We start from the raw sequence: 22516 nt of genomic DNA, 5'->3' as shown, positions 1-22516 counted from the left end.
TTGTTTTCACTATATATTTTACCTCTTGGGGATGTTATTCGAAAACATAATGTTAACTTTCACTGCTATGCGGATGACACACAGCTGTACATTTCAATGAAACATGGTGAAGCCCCAAAATTGCCCTTGCTAGAAGCATGTGTTTCAGACATAAGGAAGTGGATGGCTGCAAACTTTCTACTTTTAAATTCGGACAAAACAGAGATGCTTGTTCTAGGTCCCAAGAAACAAAGAGATCTTCTGTTGAATCTGACAATTAATCTTAATGGTTGTACAGTCGTCTCAAATAAAACTGAAGGACCTCGGCGTTACTCTGGACCCTGATCTCTCTTTTGAAGAACATATCAAGACCATTTCAAGGACAGCTTTTTTCCATCTACGTGACATTGCAAAAATCAGAAACTTTTTGTCCAAAAATAATGCAGAAAAATGAATCCACGCTTTTGTCACTTCTAGGTTAAACTACTGCAATGCTCTACTTTCCGGCTACCCGGATAAAGCACTAAATCAACTTCAGTTAGTGCTAAATACGGCTGCTAGAATCCTGACTAGAACCAACATTTTTTATCATATTACTCCAATGCTAGCCTCCCTACACTGGCTTCCTGTCAAAGCAAGGGCTGATTTCAAGGTTTTACTGCTTTCCTGAAGCAGTACATGGGCTTGCCCCTACCTATCTCTCTGATTTGGTCCTGCCGTACATACCTACACGTACGCTACGGTCACAAGACGCAGGCCTCCTAATTGTCCCTAGAATTTCTAAGCAAACAGCTGGAGGCAGGGCTTTCTCCTATAGAGCTATATTTTTATGGAACGGTCTGCCTACCCATGTCAGAGACGCAAACTCGGTCTCAACCTTTAAGTCCTTACTGAAGACTCATCTCAGTGGGTCATATGATTGAGTGTAGTCTGGCCCAGGAGTGGGAAGGTGAACGGAAAGGCTCTGGAGCAACGAACCGCCCTTGCTGTCTCTGCCTGGCCGGTTCCCCTCTTTCCACTGGGATTCTCTGCCTCTAACCCTATTACAGGGGCTGAGTCACTGGCTTACTGGGGCTCTCTCATGCCGTCCCTGGAAGGGGTGCGTCACCTGAGTGGGTTGATTCACTGATGTGGTCATCCTGTCTGGGTTAGCGCCCCCCCCTTGGGTTGTGCCATGGCGGAGATCTTTGTGGGCTATACTCAGCCTTGTCTCAGGATGGTAAGTTGGTGGTTGAAGATATCCCTCTAGTGGTGTGGGGGCTGTGCTTAGACAAAGTGGGTGGGGTTATATCCTTCCTGTTTGGCCCTGTCCAGGGGTGTCCTCGGATGGGGCCACAGTGTCTCCTGACCCCTCCTGTCTCAGCCTCCAGTATTTATGCTGCAGTAGTTTATGTGTCGGGGGGCTAGGGTCAGTTTGTTATATCTGGAGTACTTCTCCTGTCCTATTCGGTGTCCTGTGTGAATCTAAGTGTGCGTTCTCTAATTCTCTCCTTCTCTCTTTCTTTCTCTCTCTCGGAGGACCTGAGCCCTAGGACCATGCCCCAGGACTACCTGACATGATGACTCCTGGCTGTCCCCAGTCCACCTGGCCGTGCTGCTGCTCCAGTTTCAACTGTTCTGCCTTATTATTATTCGACCATGCTGGTCATTTATGAACATTTGAACATCTTGGCCATGTTCTGTTATAATCTCCACCCGGCACAGCCAGAAGAGGACTGGCCACCCCACATAGCCTGGTTCCTCTCTAGGTTTCTTCCTAGGTTTTGGCCTTTCTAGGGAGTTTTTCCTAGCCACCGTGCTTCTACACCTGCATTGCTTGCTGTTTGGGGTTTTAGGCTGGGTTTCTGTACAGCACTTTGAGATATCAGCTGATGTACGAAGGGCTATATAAATAAATTTGATTTGATGTGAAGTGTTCCAAAAAACACATGGTTTCAAATGATTTCACATGAACAAAACATGTGGAAATATCATGTGAAATCATGTGTTTTTTTTGTAAGGGTGTATACACTGTGAATGAATGAGATTATCTGACAGATAGCCCACTATTGAAGAAAGAAGCAGAAGAAGCAGACATGATTCACTAGAAATGTGCACAATGCACATTCTTACCTACAGCTCTTCACGGGACCTTGGTTTTCAATGAGGAAGTCTTGAACATTCTAAATGGGAAGGAATGTAAACGTACGTATTATTTTAGTTGATATATGCGTCTCAAATGACACTCCCATTCCCTATGGTACACTACTTTTGACCAGGGCATATACATAGGGCTCTGGTCAAAAGGGGTGCACTATATTTTTTATTTTATCTTTATTTAACTAGGCAAGTCAATTAAGAACAAATTCTTATTTTGTGGGGAATAGGGCACCATTTGGGACACATTAGACGCAACCACTTTTCTGAACACTACAACCCTATTTATCAGACATGGGTTCAAATACTATTAAAGTATTTAAATTACTTTCACATACATTTCAAAGTAAATATTTGGATTTTAATATTTTGAAATACAGTTGGAAAATATTAGCATGTATTTGAAAATAATCAAATACACAGACGAGTGTATTTTCAAATACACATATTAAAATACTCCCATGCATTTAAATCCAGGTCAGTTTGGTTCAAGGGGTATTTGCTATGTTTTTGGAAATAAGTATTTGAAATTATTTTAAAGTACTATTTTTAGGAAATTACTTGAAAAAAATAGTTCAAGTAGAAGTAGTTGATTCAGCTACAATTTTTGAAAATACTCAAATACACTAGAAAATACGTATTTGAACCCAGGTCTGCTATTTATAAACTTGTCATTATTCAGAGATGTAAATGCTCATTTCAGTTTGTCTTTATATTTCTGTATTTTCTTTCTGAGGATGTGAATGATATGAATTCAAATCTGTTTCTCCTTCTCAAATCTGTTTCCTTCACACATTGTAAACTAGATATGAAGTAATGGTCTTCGAGAGAGAGTTAGTGTTGACATTCAGTAATCACAGTACACACACATACAGTACCTCCACGAAGTTGAGAAGTTTTCCCATGGACACCTCAAAGCCCTTTTTGGCCCCCTCGTTCTTACGTAGTTGACACTCCAGAACGGCAACTTTCTTCTTCAGCTCCTCCACCTCATCCTATCAGGAAGGACATCACACTAGGTCATCAGCAGGGGTTCTACTGAATGGCCTGCATCTGGATGTGTTTTCATTCAGAAATTGAAAGATTGTCTGTATTTTTTATTATTGTGATTAAATCGCATTGTCTAAAAGCGTTCAAAATACACTGAAAATGTCCAAAATACATCTATACAGCTAAAAACAGCAATGCGATGTCAAATCAAGTTGACACTGAGGTTAAAGTGTGATTATCAATATAACAAATTTTTTAACAAACTTTAAATTACAGCTCAATTTGAGCTAAATGTGAATTTGTGATTCATCTTGATTAATCACAGCAAATCCTGGGATTAACAGCCCCAATTTTCAATAAAATTACATATTTTCAATAAAGTGTCATTCATTGATGATAGTTAAATTATTTAAAAACTATAGCAAAAGTTTGTATTGACTTTTCTGTGACTGCCAAAAGTGTGATACATTTCATGTAGGCTACGTGCCAAAGGTGTGATACGTTTCATGTAGGCTACGTGCCAAAAGTGTGATACATTTCATGTAGGCTACGTGCCAAAAGTGTGATACGTTTCATGTAGGCTACGTGCCAAAAGTGTGATACGTTTCATGTAGGCTACGTGCCAAAAGTGTGATACGTTTCATGTAGGCTACGTGCCAAAAGTGTGATACGTTTCATGTAGGCTACGTGCCAAAAGTGTGATACGTTTCATGTAGGCTACGTGCCAAAAGTGTGATACGTTTCATGTAGGCTACGTGCCAAAAGTGTGATACGTTTCTTGTAGGCTACGTGCCAAAAGTGTGATACGTTTCATGTAGGCTACGTGCCAAAAGTGTAACTGGTGATATAATTATGGTCCAGGTAAAGGTCTCCCGAACAGGATGGAGAAAACCTGGAACGGGATCACAGACCAGAGGATTGGGGATCTGGTGCGGACTCACACAGTATGGAAGGGTGAGGAGTGACAGGAGGGAGAGGGAAAGCAAGGGAGAGAAGTTAAGAATGATGAGATGGGTCTACATTTATTTTACTCACACAGTGAAGGAGTAAATCCTGCAGACTCAGACAAGAAGAGGGGGGAAATCAGGAGCAGACTTTTCTCAGCACAGGGGAGAGGGAGGAACCTGGAACGGACTCACACAGGGAGGAAAGGAAGGAACCAGGAGCAGGGTCCAGCAGGGTTTGGGTGGGCTCGACACACTGGATGACAGGATGGACAGAAGGAAATACAGACAAATGGAAGGAAGGGAGAGGAAGGAACTACTTCCTTTGAAGACAGGGAAGAGAGAGAGTGTGAGAGAGAAACAGAGACAAAGACGCATACAGAGAGACAGATACAGATAGAGAGAACAGGGTATAGTAAGGCCCCTCAGATCTAGCAGAGCTCCCTGTGGTTGATACCTTACACCAAGATAATAATACATGCTTTTGAGGAATAGACTGTTAATTATTCCAACAGGGGAATGTAGTGTAGTCTGTTACCTCAGTCTGGGCATGGGTTTTATGCTCAACAGAGAAAGAGGAAAGAGAGAAGGGGGTCTCAAATCCGAGAATGGCGGTTGACAGGTTTAATGGTAATTCTGCTTCTCAAAAGTAGTCTCTGGTCCAAAGTAGTGCGCTATGGGTGAAAATAGTTATGTTAAAAAGTGTGTAGGCTATAGTAGCTCTGGTCTAAAGAAGTGCACTACATGGAGAATAGTTGCTCTGGTTAAAAGCAGTGGTGGAAAAAGTACCCAATTGTCATACTTGAGTAAAAGTATAGATACCTTGATAGAAAGTTACTCAAGTAAAAGTTGCCCAGTAAAATACTATTTCAGTAAAAGTCTAAAAGTATTTGGTTGTAATTATACTTAATAACCTCTTGAAGCTAGGGGGCACTATTTTTATGTTTGGAAAAATAACGTTCCCAAAGTAAACGGCCTATTTCTCAGGACTAGATGCTAGAATATGCATATCATTGACAGCTTAGGATAGAAAACTCTAAAGTTTCCAAAACTGTAAAAATATTGTCTGTGAGTATAACAGAACTGATATTGCAGGCGAAAGCCTGATAAAAATCCAATCAGGAAGTTACTCTTATTTTGAAACCCCTGTGTTCCTATGCATCCCTATTGCCCATTGAAAGGGATATCAACCAGATTCCTTTTTCTATGGCTTCCCTAAGGTGTCAGCCTTTAAAAATAGTTTCAGGCTTTTATTTTGAAGAATGAGCGTGAACGACCACATTGCGTAAGTGGACAGGTGGGGGCTCTCAGAGTGATTTGTACGCAAAAGAGAGAGGCGGCCATTGTTATTCCCGGGTCCTAGTGAAAAGCCAACTGTCCCGGTTGATATATTATCGAATAGATATTTGAAAAACACGTTGAGGTTTGATTATAAAAAACGTTTGACATGTTTCTGTGTACATTATGGATATCATTTGGAATTTTTGTCTGCGTTGTCATGACCGCAGACAAAAATTGGATTCCTGGGCATAACACAACAAACTAATGGAGGTATTTGCATATAAAAAAATATCTTTATGGAACAAAAGGAACATTTGTTGTCTAACTGGGAGTCTCGTGAGTGAAAACATCCGAAGATCAAAGGTAAACGATTAATTTGATTGCTTTTCTGATTTTTGTGACCAAGTTACCTGATGCTAGGTGTACTTATTGTTTTGTTATGCTATCGATAAACTTACACAAACGCTTGTATTGCTTTCGCTGTAAAGCATCATTTCAAAATCTGAGACGATGGGTGATTAACAAAAGGCTATGCTGTGTTTCGCTATATTTCACTTGTGATTTCATGAATATGAATATTTTCTAGTAATATTATTTGACTGTTGCGCTATGCTATTCAGCGTTGCTGATGACAAATATACCGGATCCGGATTGGGTGGTTCTAAGAGTTAAATATCAACAGTAAATGCAATTGATCAAATATAATTAAGTATCAAAAGTAAAAGAATAAATCATTTCAAACTCCTTATATTAAACAAAGCAGACGGCACCATTTCTTGTTTAAAAAATTTACTCAGACATAATTTACAAATGATTAATTTGTGTTCCGTGAGTCCGCCAGATCATAGGCAGTAGGAATGACCACATGTTCTCTTGATAAGTGTGTGCATTGAGTAAAAGGTACATTTTCTTTAGGAATGTAGTGAAGTAAAAGTTGGCAAAACATAAATGGTAAAGTACAGATACTTAAGTACTTTACTCCACTGGTCAAAAGTAGTGCAATACACGGGGAATAGTGGCTCTGGTCAAAAGTAGTGTAATACACGGGGAATAGTGGCTCTGGTCAAAAGTAGTGTAATACACGGGGAATAGTGGCTCTGGTCAAAAGTAGTGTAATACACGGGGAATAGTGGCTCTGGTCAAAAGTAGTGTCATACACGGGGAATAGTGGCTCTGGTCAAAAGTAGTGCAATACACAGGGAATAGTGGCTCTGGTCAAAAGTAATGCAATACACGGGGAATAGTGGCTCTGGTCAAAAGTAGTGTAATACACGGGGAATAGTGGCTCTGGTCAAAAGTAGTGCAATACACGGGGAATAGTGGCTCTGGTCAAAAGTAATGCAATACACGGGGAATAGTGGCTCTGGTCAAAAGTAGTGTAATACACGGGGAATAGTGGCTCTGGTCAAAAGTAATGCAATACACGGGGAATAGTGGCTCTGGTCAAAAGTAGTGCAATACACGGGGAATAGTGGCTCTGGTCAAAAGTAATGCAATAGGGATTATAGGGTATGATTTGAGAACCAGTCTGTTACCTTAGCCTGGCCGGGCTGCTGCTGTTCGTTCCTCTGGGCCTTGAGCTCGGCTATCTCAGCCTCCAGGAGATGGATCACCTCCTCATAATCCATCTCCATCCCCTTGGCCTGCTTCTGGGCTGCTACAGCCAGGTGGATCCGGCTCCGCAGAGCACGGCTCTCATCCGTCCCAGACTTTACCTCCTACCAGGGAGAGTGACGAGGAGAGGAGAGTCAAACAGGCACAGGAATATGCTGTAGGTAAAAGTTCAGTGCACTTTGAACTTGTGTTGGAACATTTTACTGCTTGAATGAATGAAAAGGATTCTACATTATTTATTTAGAAACAGTGCTTTGCTTTAATTTGTCTCTTAAATTATTGTGTCCTATTTCAGAGGCATTTTAGCTTTCTTTTGTAATTCTCTGCTAGAGGATAAAAGTGTTCTGAGGTGTGTGACACTGACACCCACAAACAGGTTTCCAGTGGTGGAAAATGTACTGATTGTCATACTTGAGTAAAAGTAAAAGATACCTTAATAGAAAATGACTCAAGTAAAAGTCACCCAATAAAATACTACTTGAGTAAAACTCTAAAAGTATCTGGTTTAAAATGTACTTAAATACAGTGGTGGAAAAGTGTTGATACTTGAGTAAAAGTACAAAGTAAATGCTATACATCAAAATCCTTATATTAAGCAAACCAGGCGCCACAATTGTCGTAATTTTTTTTTACGGACAAGCGGGCACACTCCTACACTTTTGGGTGTTATCCCTGATGTATGGAGTAAAAAGTACCTTATTTTCTTTAGGAATGTAGTGGAGTAAAAGTAGAAGTTGTGAAAAATATAAATAGCAAAGTAATGTACAGATATCCCGAAAAACTACTTAAGTAGTTCTCCAAAGTATTTTTACTTCAGTACTTTACACCACTGCAGGTCTCCCTCACTCTTCACCAGCTAGAGCAGAGTCAACACGCTAGAGCAGAGTCAACACACTAGAGCAGAGTCAACACGCTAGAGCAGAGTCAACACGATAGAGTAATCAACACACTAGAGTCAACGCGCTAGAGTGGTATTAACACGCTAGAGCAGAGTCAACATGCTAGAGCAGAGTCAACACGCTAAAGTGGTGTCAACACGCTAGGGCGGTGTCAACTTGCTAGGGCAGAGTCAACACGCTAGAGTGGTGTCAAAACGCTAGGGCAGAGTCAACACACTAAAGTGGTGTTAACACACTAGAGTGGTCAACACGCTAGGGCGGTGTCAACACGCTAGGGCAGAGTCAACACGCTAGAGCAGAGTCAACATGCTAGAGCAGAGTCAACACGCTAAAGTGGTGTCAACACGCTAGGGCGGTGTCAACTTGCTAGGGCAGAGTCAACACGCTAGAGTGGTGTCAAAACGCTAGGGCAGAGTCAACACACTAAAGTGGTGTTAACACACTAGAGTAGTCAACACGCTAGGGCGGTGTCAACACGCTAGGGCAGAGTCAACACGCTAGGGCAGAGTCAACACGCTAGGGCAGAGTCAACACGCTAGGGCAGAGTCAACACGCTAGGGCAGAGTCAACACGCTAGGGCAGAGTCAACACGCTAGAGTGGTGTTAACACACTAGAGTAGAGTCAACACGCTAGTGCAGTCAACACGCTAGAGTGGTGTTAACAGGCTAGATCCGAGTCAACACGATAATCAACACACTAGTGTTAACACGCTAGAGTGGTGTTAAGACGCTAGAGTAAACATGCTAGTGACACATGATGGATGATGGGACTACCTTGGAGAGAGAGACAACCTGACAGACTAACCTACATAATTACATAAGGTCGTTTTTCCTGACCACTTGACCTGAAAGAACTCCTAGCCGTACCTGATACTATGATAATACGGTAGATAATTGACACAGAAGGCGTGTGTTGTGGCCAATCTATACAAGCTGTAGCGTAATATTGAGTTGCAGTTCATGGTTTAAAAAAAAAACGTGGGATGGCGATGCCTCTGAAGACTTAAAAAAAAAAACAATGTTTCGTAAGCCTAGTGGCATAACATGCATTAGTCTGTCAGTTAGTTCAAAGTTAAAACCCTCTAGCCAATGTTATATTATCAATCTGTAGGTATGTGGAAAACCTCAATATAGCCGTCCAGTTATAAAGTCTCAGATGGATTTATTTATTTTCTTCCACAAACTATTTCTCTGTGTGTTTGTGTGTGCTTGTGGTCAATGCTGATCCCTGCTGTTGGCTAAAAATAAACACCTAACTCTCTGTGACCTAGATCTCCCCTGGTGTTCCCTACATGGAACACATGTGTGCACACACACACACACACACACACACACACCAGTAAATGGGCACATACACATGCACACATTCATTGACTTGCCCCACACACACACACACACCAGACCATCTGTTCCTGTGACTGGAATACTGGGAATTCTATATATTCTCAGAACCGACATTCAGAGAACAGAAGGAGAGAGAGCTAGAGAGCGAGGGATAAGATCACTTAAGCTGGGATACATCTCACAGTCATGTGAATGAGTTGCCCGAGTTAGCAATGACCAACAGCATCAGTACACAGGAAGGGCACGATAGGGCAGAGCAACATACAAGCTGTAACTCTAAACACTGAGTAAGCCCTCAATATTGTATCTTTATATACTGTTAGTCTGTGTCTCTCCTTTTCCCCTCAGCTCTACAAAAGAGCATTAATAAAAAATCTAACCAAGCCCCATGCAAACTGATCAAACATGGATTTATCAGATGGCATTGTAAACCTTCACAAAATAGCAACAGCAGGACATGTCCCTGGATCTATTCAATACATAATTCAGTTGTTTTACTAGTAAATTATGTATTTTCTTTATCCGCTTGTGTAATGTTTTCTGTGTGCTGGCTGAGATGACAGCAGGGATTAGGTTCTGTAATTCTGCTACCCTCTGAGCCTGAAGCTGCTGAGTCTGCAGGGAGCACTATACAGAGCTCTTAAAGGCAGCATTCCAAATGGCACCCTATTTCTTATATTGTGCACTTATCAAAAGTCATCGAAATTGTTAAAAAGGTTTTAAAAACATTTATAATATTTGATCCCAGGCTGTGTCGCGACCGGGAGACCCATGAGGTGCCGCACAATTGGCCCAACGTCGTCCAGGTTAGGGGAGGGTTTGGCCGGCCGGGATGTCCTTGTCCCATTGCACTCTAGCGACTCCTTGTGGCATGCCGGGAGCATGCCTACTGACTTCCGTCGGCAGTCGTACATTGTTTCCTCCAACACAGTGCGGCTGGCTTCCGGATTAAGCGAGCTGTGTGTCAAGAAGCAGTGTGGCTTGGCAGAGTCGTGTTTCGGAGGACGCATGGCTCTCGACCTTCGCCTCTACCGAGTCCGTACAGGAGTTGCAGCGATGGGACAAGACTGTAAATACCAATTGGATATCACGAAATTGGGGAGAAAAAGTAAAGTAAAAGTAAAAAATATATTTCTAATTAATGCAACAGCTGGATAATGGGTGAAGATACTCCAAACTTTTAGAAATGTTATAATCCTCAGATATTGACTGAATTATTAAACATAAAACATTTTACTGGCACAGACAAATAATGGCGTTTTACTTTTATTAGAATGCACTCATTTATACATTTTCTTATGGTATCAGGTATTTTTGATTATATTCTGTGTTCATATAAAGATAATTATGTGTGCCTAATTTACATAAATATAGTATATTTGCATATATGCATAAATCAACATAAAGGGGAGAAACAGGGCTGCAACCATCAAACACTTCCCTACCTGCACTGTCTAGACTGCCTCAATAACTACTGTTGTTGTCTTGTTCACTTGCATAATTCAACAAGTGTGTTAATAGCAGGATACTCTCAGATTCAAAATCCACACACTTGGCTCTACATTATACCTATCTAAACATACTTTACATTGTTTGCGAGAAAATACATAATATTGCTATAATCCAAGTGTTTTTTCCGTTAGTTGCTTTCATTTCAGCGCATCTAATTTGTAAACATTTCAACTGTATTAAATTATTACTTTTTTCAATTCCACAAAAAATTAACACCCATCAAGTTATCTTTGTTCTCTTTCTTCTGATGCAAGTGTCGAGACGGTGAGTTAAATCCCAGACAAAGCTTTAGCGTTCTTATGGATTCAACGGAAAGGCAATGCGTCCTTTTGAGCTCAAGTGTTTGATAGCGGAAAAAAACAACAGGCACAAGCAATTCCCTTAGGGGTAAGGTTTAATTTGAGGAAGAAAAAAACTCTCCATTGTTGGTCCTTGAATCAAATAACGCATATGTGACAAAGTAGATGATAATTCAAATGTATATAAAGCGTTGTAGAAAAATATAAAAGCAAAGTGTCGGTACCATGTTGCATGAAATTAAATAAAAAAATACTAGAAATGTTCCATACGCACAAAAAGCAGAAGCTGATTAAAAAGCACATTCATTACACAGGTGCACCTTGTGCTTGGGACAATAAAAGGCCACTTTAAAATGTGCAGTTGTGTCACACAATGCAGTCACAGATTGACATTCCTGGAGTCAGCATGGCAATCAGAGATTTTGCAAGAGAATTGAATGTTAATTTCTACGATAAGCTGACTCCAATGTTGTTTTAGAAAATGTGTCAGTACGTCCAACCGGCCTCACAACCGCAGACCACGTGCAACCACACAACATGTTGCGTTTATATGTTTGTTCAATATACATGTACACTACCGGTCAAAAGTTTTAGAACACCTACTAATTCAAGGGTTTTTCTATATTTTTACATTGTAGAATAATAGTGAAGACATCAAAACAATGAAAAAACACATATGGAATCATGTAGTAACCAAAAAAAGTGTTAAACAATTCTAAATGTATTTCACATTTGAGATTCTTCAAATAGCCACACTTTGCCTTGACAGCTTTCCACACTCTTGGCATTCTCTCAACCAGCTTCATGAGTTAGTCACCTGGAATGCATTTCAATTACCAGGTGTGCCTTCTTAAAAGTTAATTTGTGGAATTTCTTTCCTTCTTAATGCAATTGAGCCAATCAGTTGTGTTGTGACAAGGTAGGGGTGGTATACAGAAGATAGCCCTATTTTGTAAAAGACCAAGTCCATATTATGGCAAGAACAGCTCAAGCAAGCAAAGAGAAACGACAGTCCATCATTACTTTAAGACAAGAAGGTCAGTCGATATGGAACATTTCAAGAACTTGAAAGTTTCTTAAAGTGAATTCATAAAAACCATCAAGCGCAATGGTGATACTGGCTCTCATAAGGACCGCCACAGGAATGGAAGACCCAGAGTTACCTCTGCTGCAGAGGACAAGTTCATTAGAGTTAACTGCACCTCAGATTGCTGCTCAAATAAATGCTTCACAGAGAACAAGTAACAGACACATCTCAACATCAACTGTTCAGAGGAGACTGCGTGAATCAGGCCTTCATGGTCGATTTGCTGCAAAGAAACCACTACTAAAGGACACAAATAATAATAAGAGACTTGCTTGGGCCAAGAAACATGAGCAATGGACATTAGACCGATGGAAATGTGTCCTTTGGTCTGGAGTGAAATGTAAGATTTTTGTTTCCAACCGCTGTGTCTTTGTGAGACGCGGTGTGGGTGAACGGATTATCTTTGCATGTTTATTTCCCACCGTGAAGCATGGAGGAGGTGGTGCTATGGTGTGGGGGTGCTTTGCTGCTGACACTGATTTATTTAGAATTCAAGGCACACTTCACCAGCATAGCTACAAAAGCATTCTGCAGCAATACGTCATTCCCATCTGGGCTTAGTGGGACTATCATTTGTTTTTCAACAGGACAATGACCCAACACACCTCCAGGCTATGTAAAGGGCTATTTTACCAAGAAGGAGAGTGATGGAGTGCTGCATCAGATGACCTGGCCTCCACAATCCCCAGACCTCAACCAAATTGAGATGGTTTGGGATGATTCGGAACGCAGAGTGAAGGAAAAGACTGTTGGAAAAGCATTCCAGGTGAAGATGGTTGAGAGAATGCCAAGAGTGTGCAAAGCTGTCAAGGCAAAGGGTGCCTATTTGAAGAATCTCAAATATAAAATATATTTGGATTTGTTTAACACTTTTTGGTTACTACATGATTCCATGTGTTATTTCATACTTTTGATGTCTTCACTATTATTCTACAATGTAGAAAATAGTAAAAAAAAAGAAAGAAAACCCCTTGATTGAGTAGTTATTCTAAAACTTTTGACCGGTAGTGTAAGTGTAGCCTACATGTCTATGTAATATAGCCTATAGTAGCAACAATTATTTATGTTGCAGAGGCAGTAGCTTATGTTGGGTCTGCAAGAGGGACTCCGACAAGAAGCTCTTCATGTATTCGTAATCTTTATTTACAATGGTTTGCTTGTACTTCTGCCCAAACCTGGTCCCGAAGGGCCAAAACACTTCTGGTTTCCATCCTCTCCTTTTAAATCAGGGACTAATTCAGATCTGGGACACCAGTTGAGTGCAATTAATTATCAGGTAGAAACAAAAAACTGAAATGTTTCAGCCCTCCAGGACCAGTATTGGGCAGCCCTGGTGTAGAACTTAATCTGATAACCAGGTAGTGACTACATAATATGCAATCAGTGTCGTGACGAACATGATGTACAGGAGGAAGATAGAGGGATATGGAGAAACCAAATAAATATGTTACTATCCTAGTGCCTGTTGGGATATATTACATTTGGAAATTGATCTGTGTGCTTTATGCTTCAGAGGATGAGTCCCAAATGACAAACTATCCCCTAAGTGCACTACTATGGGCCTAGTCAAAAGTAGTGCACTATATAGGGAATAGAGTGTCATTTAGGATGCAACCAGAGAGAAGAAGAGGTGTGCTGTGTCAATGACTCACAATACAGGGAGGATCTATTTAGGGTGCACCCGCCTTTATTTTCCCTGTAGGCTCACACATCATACAGTAACCCTACACGGTGCCGTCCGTTTCTCCCTCCTACACACGGTGAGTATTGCCGCGGTGCTACTACAATACAGTATGTGCTTAAATCCCGTGTTCTCAACACACTCAGAGAGAAAAGATGCTTAGGAATGATGACGACATGCATGGAGGGGAAGTTTGAGAGAGTGTGTGACTGCTCTAGGGTCCCGTAGCGAATTAAGGAGTTCATAATGAGGGGTTTGTTGGTTTCAGTATGTGACGCTCATGTGGTTGGGTGTATGCAGTATGTGATGCTCATGGGTTATCAGTTTATCGGCCGTGTCCGAATACCCCTTGATGCATTCTACCATAAATAGCAGGGTTTTTGGGTATGCACAAATAGAAAGTGTTACAGCAGGTGAAATGTCAAACGTAGTAAATGCCAGGATGTCATACTAATTTTGGCTTTTCATCTACAAGAATTCTCCGTACACGGTTGAGGAAGAGAATTGTCTTTCTCTACCCACGTGCGTTTGACAACAGCTGATAATCAGATAAGGGGACGTGCTGTACAAAAACGAACGAATGGCGGGAATTAACGCAATTACACATTAGGGGCTCCCGAGTGGCATCTCAGTGCTAGGGGCGTCACTACAGACCATGGTTCGATTCCAGGCTGTGTCACAACATGTCGTGATCGGAGTCCCATAGGGTTGCGCACAATTGGCCCAATATCATCCGGGTTAGGGTTTGGCCGGGGTAGGCCGTCATTGTAAATAAGAATTGTTCTTAACTGACTTCCCTAGTTAAATAAAAAAAACATGATGCATTCTTAGTATGGATGAGCTTAGTTTATATTCGTTGCTTACTGCGTTTTTACTAAAAAGTACGTTCTAAATAGTATGTAGTAAGATTAGTACAGTACACATTATGTCGTTAGTAAGTAGTAGGCAAGGCAGATTTCAGACATGGTCATCCACAAGACAAACCTGGACAATCTTGTATGAAGTCCACAGTCTAAGACCAAGAAAACACCATTGCTTGCTGAATATAAACTGTAATCTAGATACATGCATTTAAAAGATTGCATGCTAGTCTTATGCTACCTCTTCACGACCGGTCATTAACAAAACGTCAGTTGGTCTCAAGCACAGGAGGCTGGTGGCACCTTAATTGGGGAGAAGGGGCTCGTGGTAATGACTGGAGTGGAATGGTATCAAACACATCAAACACATGGTCTGCAGGTGTTTGATGGCATTCCATTTGCTAGGTTTCTGCCATTATTATGAGCCGTCCTCCCCTCAGCAGCCTGATATGGCCTCAAGTGTTTGGTTTGTTCTCTGCTTCTTCATTAGACAAAGAACCCTACAGAATAAAACGCATGTATGTAAGTGTGCATGCTTGTGCAGAGCGTCCTCTCGTGAATGGGCAAACTACGCACCCCCCAAAAAAGCTCAACAGTAAGTGAGCTTCAGATGTATGCGTAAGGTCAGATAAAGTATACTAAAATCACCTGTTTGACCATGTTCAGCTCTTCCTGCATCTGCAGGTGAAGTTTCTCTGACTCTGCCAACTGCTCCTGGAGAATGTAGAGACACGGCAAGAAAATAAAAAGTCGAGATATTCTCTAAAGTCTACACACAAATGTTCCTGTTTTCTGACCTACTAATGTTTGATTTCTCTAACTCCTGTGATACCTGTAGTTTCTTGATCTCTCTCAGAGCCTCGATGTGGTCTTTCCTCAGTCTCTCCATCTCCTCCAGGTCATCAGAGTCAGACAGTGAAGGCTGACAGATACAGGACAACAGGGACATTATTAGACAGAGACAGTAAAGGCTGATCTAACAGTGAAGGATGATCTGGAGAGACAGGAAGACGGAGGGACATGAATAAAGGCTCTACTTCACACAATCACAGCAACGGAACATGGGACTAACAACTTGTCAAAGGCTTTACATCAAACAGGCATTACCAGCATGTATAGCATCAACACAGGAACACATCATTAAAATAACATGTTACTACATGATTTAGTTACAGTCTGTATTACACTCTCACACACACACTACAACATAGAAACACATGCATATAGGCCAGTGGTTTTCAAACCTATCCTCGGGGACCCCTAGATATTTCACAACTTTGTTGTAGTCCTGAACTAGCTCACCTGGTGCACCTAACATGGGCTTGATAATTACAGTAGTTGACAAGTTGAATCAGGTGTGCTAGCTCTGGAACAGTTCAAATACATGGAACAGATGGATGTCCCAACAGATGGGTGTCCCAAAACCCCTAATAGATAGGTTACTGAAGACTTTACTGCAAACATATATTGTACAATAACACTACTACACACATTAATCCCCTTCAAGCAGAGCATCAACAGGTCGACATCCATAACCACTGTACATATGGATGTTTACTACAGCAAACAGCAATGCTACAATAGAGAAACACTGTTAGTACAGGGATGGGCAACTCTAGTCCTCAGGGCCTGATTGGTGTCACACTTTACACCCAGCCATATAGCTGACTAAATGAATTGCATTCTAAACTAAAGACCATGATTAGTTGATTATTGGAGTCAGGTATGTTTGCTGGGGCAAAAGTGTATCACCAATCAGGCCCTGAGGACTAGAGTTGCCCATCGCCACCTTAGCATAAGACAGAGCTGCAAATCATCATACCCATTTGAAATTTCGCAGTCTGATGTGCACTTAACCAACTACAATGCATTAGCTTTGACGTCTTCACAGAAGAAAACCCTAGAGGCTAAAGTGTACACTATTAATATCTCCTACCGTGTTGGTAGGTGACTCTAGGAGACTGGAGAGGTCATCTGACACGAACCTGGAGCCTTGACCTCCGGCCCCTGACTCCTCAAACTGAAGCTTGAACAGCTCCCGTGTCAGTGTCTCAAAGTCTGCACAGAGTAATAACATGTGTTTTATAATCACAATCTAGAAATATAGATGCTCGTTGCACAATTTTGTATCGCTGAAAAACACATAAGAAAAGACTTGTTACAGTTTCAATAGAAACATGCTACATTATACAGTTGAAGTCAGAAGTTTATATACACTTAGGTTGGAGTCATTAAAACTCGTTTTTCAACCACTCCACAAATTTCTTGTTAACAAACTATAGTTTTGGCAAGTCGGTTAGGACATATACTTTGTGCATGATACAAGTCATTTTTCCCCAAAAAAATGTACAGACAGATTAAGAAGAAAAAAAAACAAATCAGCCAAGACCTCAGGAAAAAAAATGGAGACCTCAAGAAGTCTGGTTCATCCTTGGGAGCAATTTCCAAACACCTGAAGGTACCATGTTCATCTGTACAAACAATAGTATGCAAGTATAAACACCATGGGACCATGCAGCCGTCATACCTGTCATGGCCGTCGAAAGAACTAGACCAAAGCGCAGCGTGGTGAGCGTACATATTCCTTTTATTTAGGATGATGCCGACAATAAACAATACAAAACAACCGTGAAGCTTAAGGGCTATGTACCACAAACAAAGTTAACTATCCACAATCACAGGTGGGAAAAAGGGCTGCCTAAGTATGGTTCCCAATCAGAGACAATGCTAGACAGCGTCCCTGATTGAGAACCATACCCGGCCAAAACAAAGAAATACAAAACATAGAAAATAGAACATATAATGTCATCCCAAATCACACCCTGACCAAACCAAAATAGAGACAAAAAAAGCTCTCTAAGGTCAGGGCGTAACAATACCGCTCAGGAAGGAGACACGTTCTGTCTCCCAGAGACAAACATATTTTGGTGCAAAAAGTGAAAATCAATCCCAGAACAACAGCAAAGGACCTTGTGAAGATGCTGGTGGAAACAGGTACAAAAGTATCTATATCCACAGTTAAATGAGTCCTATATCGACATAAACTGAAAGGCCGCTTAGCAAGGAAGAAGCCACTGCTACAAAACCGCCATAAAAAAGCCAGACTACGGTTTGCAATTGCACATGGGGACAAAGATGGTACTTTTTGGAGAAATGTCCTCTGGTCTGATGAAACAAAAATAGAACTGTTTGGCCATAATGACCATTGTTATGTTTGGAGGAAAAAGGGGGAGGCTTGTAAGCCGAAGAACACCATCCCAACCGTGAAGCACAGGGGTGGCAGCATCATGTTGTGGGGGTGCTTTGCTGAAGGAGGGACTGGTGCACTTCACAAAATAAATGGCGACATGAGGTAGGAAAATTATATGGATATATTGAAGCGACATCTCAAGACATCAGTCAGGAAGTTAAAGCTTGGTTGCAAATGGGTCTTCCAAATGGACAATGACCCCAAGCATACTTTCAAAGTTGTGGCAAAATGGCTTTAGGACAACAAAGTCAAGGTATTGTAGTGGCCATCACAAAGCCCTGACCTCAATCCTATAGAAAATTTGTGGGCAGAACTGAAAAAGCGTGGTGCACGAGCAAGGAGGCCTACAAACCTGACTCAGTTACACCAGCTCTGTCATGAGGAATGGGCCAAAATTCACCCAACTTATTGTGGGAAGCTTGTGGAAGGCTACCCAAAACGTTTGACCCATATTAATAAATGTAAAAGGCAATGCTATCAAATACTAATTGAGTGTATGTAAACTTCTGACCCACTGGGAATGTGATGAAAGAAATAAAAGCTGAAATAAATCATTCTCTCTAATATTATTCTGACATTATACATTCTTAAAATAAAGTGGTGATCCTAACTGACCTAAGACAGGGAATTTTTACTTGGATTAAATGTCAGGAATTGTGAACAAAATGTGTTTAAATGTACTTTGCTAAGGTGTATGTAAACTTCTGACTTCAACTGTATGTATTGTAGAGGAAGTTCTCTGGATGAAAGAACATTTATTATAATGTCCTCTTTCAATAAAATCAGCAGACTTGTGTGGTCAAGATAACCCACATGAAAAAATACTAGAAGTATACTATGGTATAAATACAATAGTATTCACTGTAGTGCTTTTGCATACTTGACTGTTGTATTCACTGTAATGTTTTTCCGGATACTGTGGTATTTACTGTAGTATACTGTAGTATTTACAGTTAACTATTGTATACATACTGTAGTAAAGAAAACTGTAGTATATTCTATAGTATTTAATGTAGTGTTTTTGTAGATTGTAGTATAGTGCAGTATTTAACTGTAGTGTTTTTGCAGACTGTACTACACTATAGTATTTACTGTGGTGTTTTTTCAGGCATTACTGTAGTATTTACTATCGTGTTTTTGTTGTATTATCTTTGACACAAACGCGGAGGCTTTCTCCATCTGGAAACCTACTGGATAAATACTAAAAGATCAAATGTTCCATAACTTGTAGGTAGGACTGGGGTCTGAACAGATAATTCAGCACTTCTGCTCTTTTGTATAACCTGTAGGGATTATATTATGAGGTTTACTATAGAATTATATAGTAGGTGCTGTAGTATTCTATAGTAAACTGTAGTATTTTTTTCATGTGGTTGCTGACACATGCCAGATCTTACAATGCCTGGATAAGTATTTGACCTATCAACTAACCACATTATATGTTATAGCAATCTGGTGCCCAACGGCACAGTCAATGAAATGACATGCAATCATGGGTTGATGCATGCAACGTCTGAGCAGGAGAACGCGGCCAGAGATAGTGAACGGGTTAGCTAAGGTAAAGTGGTAAGGTACAGTAAATGTCAGCGTTAGAAAGCTAAGGTAAAGGTTAAGGAACTAGTGTAATGTTGGATGTGTTCAAGTTAGAGTCAGCATAAAGATCAGGCTTAAAATGAGGGTACAACTGTAAAAAATGACTCTGGATCAATTAACATTTTTTGCATCAACTAGTTTTGAATTAGGTTCTCATTTTTAAAAAAAATTGGGGTTGAAACTAGGGTTGAAAAATTACAGGAACTTTCAATAAATTCCCTGGTTTTCCTGAAATCCCAGTTGGAGGAATCCCAGAATAAGAGGGAAAAAGCAGGAAATGCAGAAATCTCCAACCAGGATTGCTGGGAAACCAGGGAATTTATTGAAAGTTCCCAGAATTTTGCAACCCTAGTTGAAACCAAATACACTGCTCAAAAAATAAAGGGAACACTAAAATAACACATCCTAGATCTGAATTAATGAAATATTCTTATTAAATACTTTTTTCTTTACATAGTTGAATGTGTTGACAACAAAATCACACAAAAATTATCAATGGAAATCAAATGTATCAACCCACGGAGGTCTGGATTTGGAGTCACACAAAATTAAAGTGGAAAACCACACTACAGGCTGATCCAACTTTGATGTAATGTCCTTAAAACAAGTCTAAATGAGGCTCAGTAGTGTGTGTGGCCTCCACGTGCCTGTATGAGCTCCCTACAATGCCTGGGCATGCTCCTGATGAGGTGGCGGATGGTCTCCTGAGGGATCTCCTCCCAGACCTGGACTAAAGCATCCGCCAACTCCTGGACAGTGTGTGGTGCAATGTGGCGTCGGTGGATGAAGCGAGACATGATGTCCCAGATGTGCTCAATTGGATTCAGGTCTGGGGAACGGGCGGGCCAGTCCATAGCATTAATGCCTTCCTCTTGCAGGAACTGCTGACACACTCCAGCCACATGAGGTCTAGCATTGTCTTGCATTAGGAGGAACCCAGGGCCAACCGCACCAGCATATGGTCTCACAAGGGGTCTGAGGATCTCATCTCGGTACCTAATGGCAGTCAGGCTACCTCTGGCGAGCACGAGGGCTGTGCGGCTCCCCAAATAAATGCCACCCCACACCATGACTGACCCACCGCCAAACAGGTCATGCTGGAGGATGTTGCAGGCAGCAGAACGTTCTCTATGGCGTCTCCAGACTCTGTCACGTCTGTCACATGTGGTCAGTGTGAACCTGCTTTCATCTGTGAAGAGCACAGGGCGCCAGTGGTGAATTTGCCAATCTTGGTGTTCTCTGGCAAATGCCAAACGTCCTGCACGGTGTTGGGCTATAAGCACAACTCCCACCTGTGGACGTCGGGCCCTCATTACCACCCTCATGGAGTCTGTTTCTGACCGTTTGAGCAGACACATGCACATTTGTGGCCTGCAGGGCTCTGGCAGTGCTCCTCCTGCTCCTCCTTGCACAAAGGCGGAGGTAGCAGTCCTGCTGCTGGGTTGTTGCCCTCCTACAGCCTCCTCCACGTCTCCTGATGTACTGGCCTGTCTCCTGGTAGCGCCTCCATGCTCTGGACACTACGCTGACAGACACAGCAAACTTTCTTGCCACAGCTCGCATTGATGTGCCATCCTGGATGAGCTGCACTACCTGAGCCACTTGTGTGGGTTGTAGACTCCGTCTCATGCTACCACTAGAGTGAAAGCACCACCAGCATTAAAAAGTGACCAAAACATCAGCCAGGAAGCATAGGAACTGAGAAGTGGTCTGTGGTCACCTCCTGCAGAACCACTCCTTTATTGGGGGTGTCTTGCTAATTGCCTATAATTTCCACCTGTTGTCTATTCCATTTGCACAACAGCATGTGAAATGTATTGTCAATCAGTGTTGCTTCCTAAGTGGACAGTTTGATTTCACAGAAGTGTGATTGACTTGGAGTTACATTGTGTTGTTTTAGTGTTCCCTTTATTTTTTTGGAGCAGTGTATATATGATTCAATTCCGACTTTTATGTTTGATTACTAACAAACCTAGTTGCAACCTATTTCTTTCAACACGCAACTTACCTTTCCCCTTTGGTTAAACTTAATAAATAACAAATACAAAATAATATATACAGTACCAGTCACATGTTTGGACACACCTACTCATTTAAGGGTTTTTATTTATTGTTACTATTTCCTACATTGTATAATAATAGCGAAGACCTCAAAACTATGAAATAACACATATGGAATCATGTAGTAACCAAAAAAGTGTTCAACAAATAAAGATATATTTGAGATTCTTCAAAGTAGCCAGTCTTTCCCTTGATGACAGCTTCGCACACTCTTGGCATTCTCTCAACCAGTTTCATGAGGTAGTCACCTGGAATGTATTTCAATTAACAGATGTGCCTTCTTAAAGGTTAATTTGTGGAATTTCTTTCCTTCTTAATGCATTTGAGCCAATCAATTGTGTTGTGACAAGTTAGGGGTGGTATACAGAAGATAGCCCTATTTGGTAAAAGACCAAGTCCATATTATGGCAAGAACAGCTCAAATAAGCAGAGATATGACAGTCCATCATTACTTTAAGACATGAAGGTCAGTCAATGCTGACCATTTCAATAACTTTGAAAGTTTCTTCAAGAGCAGTCGCAAAAACCATCAAGTATGATGAAACTGAGAACCGCCACAGGAAAGGGAGACCCAGTGTTACCTCTGCTGCAAAGGATATGTTCATTAGAGTTACCAGCCTCGGAAAGAAGACTGCGTGAATCAAGCCTTCATGGTCGAATTGCTGCAAAGAAACCACTACTAAAGGACACTAATAAGAAGAAGAGACTTGCTTGGGCCAAGAAACATGAGCAATGGACATTAGGCCGGTGGAAATCTGTCCTTTGCTCTGGAGTTCAAATTTGAGATTTTTGGTTCCAACCGCCATGTCTTTGTGAGATGCAGTGTAGGTGAACCGAAGATCTCTGCATGTGTAGTTCCGACCGTGAAGCATGGAGGAGGAGGTGTGATGGTGAGGGGGTTCTTTGCTGGTGACACTGTCTGTGATTTATTTAGAATTCAAGGCACACTTAACCAGCATGGCTACCACAGCATTCTGCAGTGATAC

General features: G+C 41.3%; 1 protein-coding gene across 1 annotated transcript in view; it reads right to left on the bottom strand.

Moving 5' to 3' along the window:
• Positions 1-22516, bottom strand: part of stxbp4 (syntaxin binding protein 4) — a 62899-nt gene that overhangs the window by 7723 nt on the left and 32660 nt on the right. The window contains 6 exon segments of the mRNA XM_090217288.1: positions 2092-2141; positions 2994-3110; positions 6866-7048; positions 15275-15340; positions 15459-15548; positions 16563-16684. Of these exon segments, the coding sequence (XP_090073414.1) occupies positions 2092-2141; positions 2994-3110; positions 6866-7048; positions 15275-15340; positions 15459-15548; positions 16563-16684 (628 nt within the window).

The sequence above is a fragment of the Oncorhynchus mykiss genome, chromosome 23 (assembly GCF_057628025.1).
Source record: "Oncorhynchus mykiss isolate SJ-2025 chromosome 23, ASM5762802v1, whole genome shotgun sequence".
NCBI lineage: Eukaryota > Metazoa > Chordata > Actinopteri > Salmoniformes > Salmonidae > Oncorhynchus > Oncorhynchus mykiss.
This window is presented reverse-complemented; position numbering and strand designations above follow the sequence as displayed.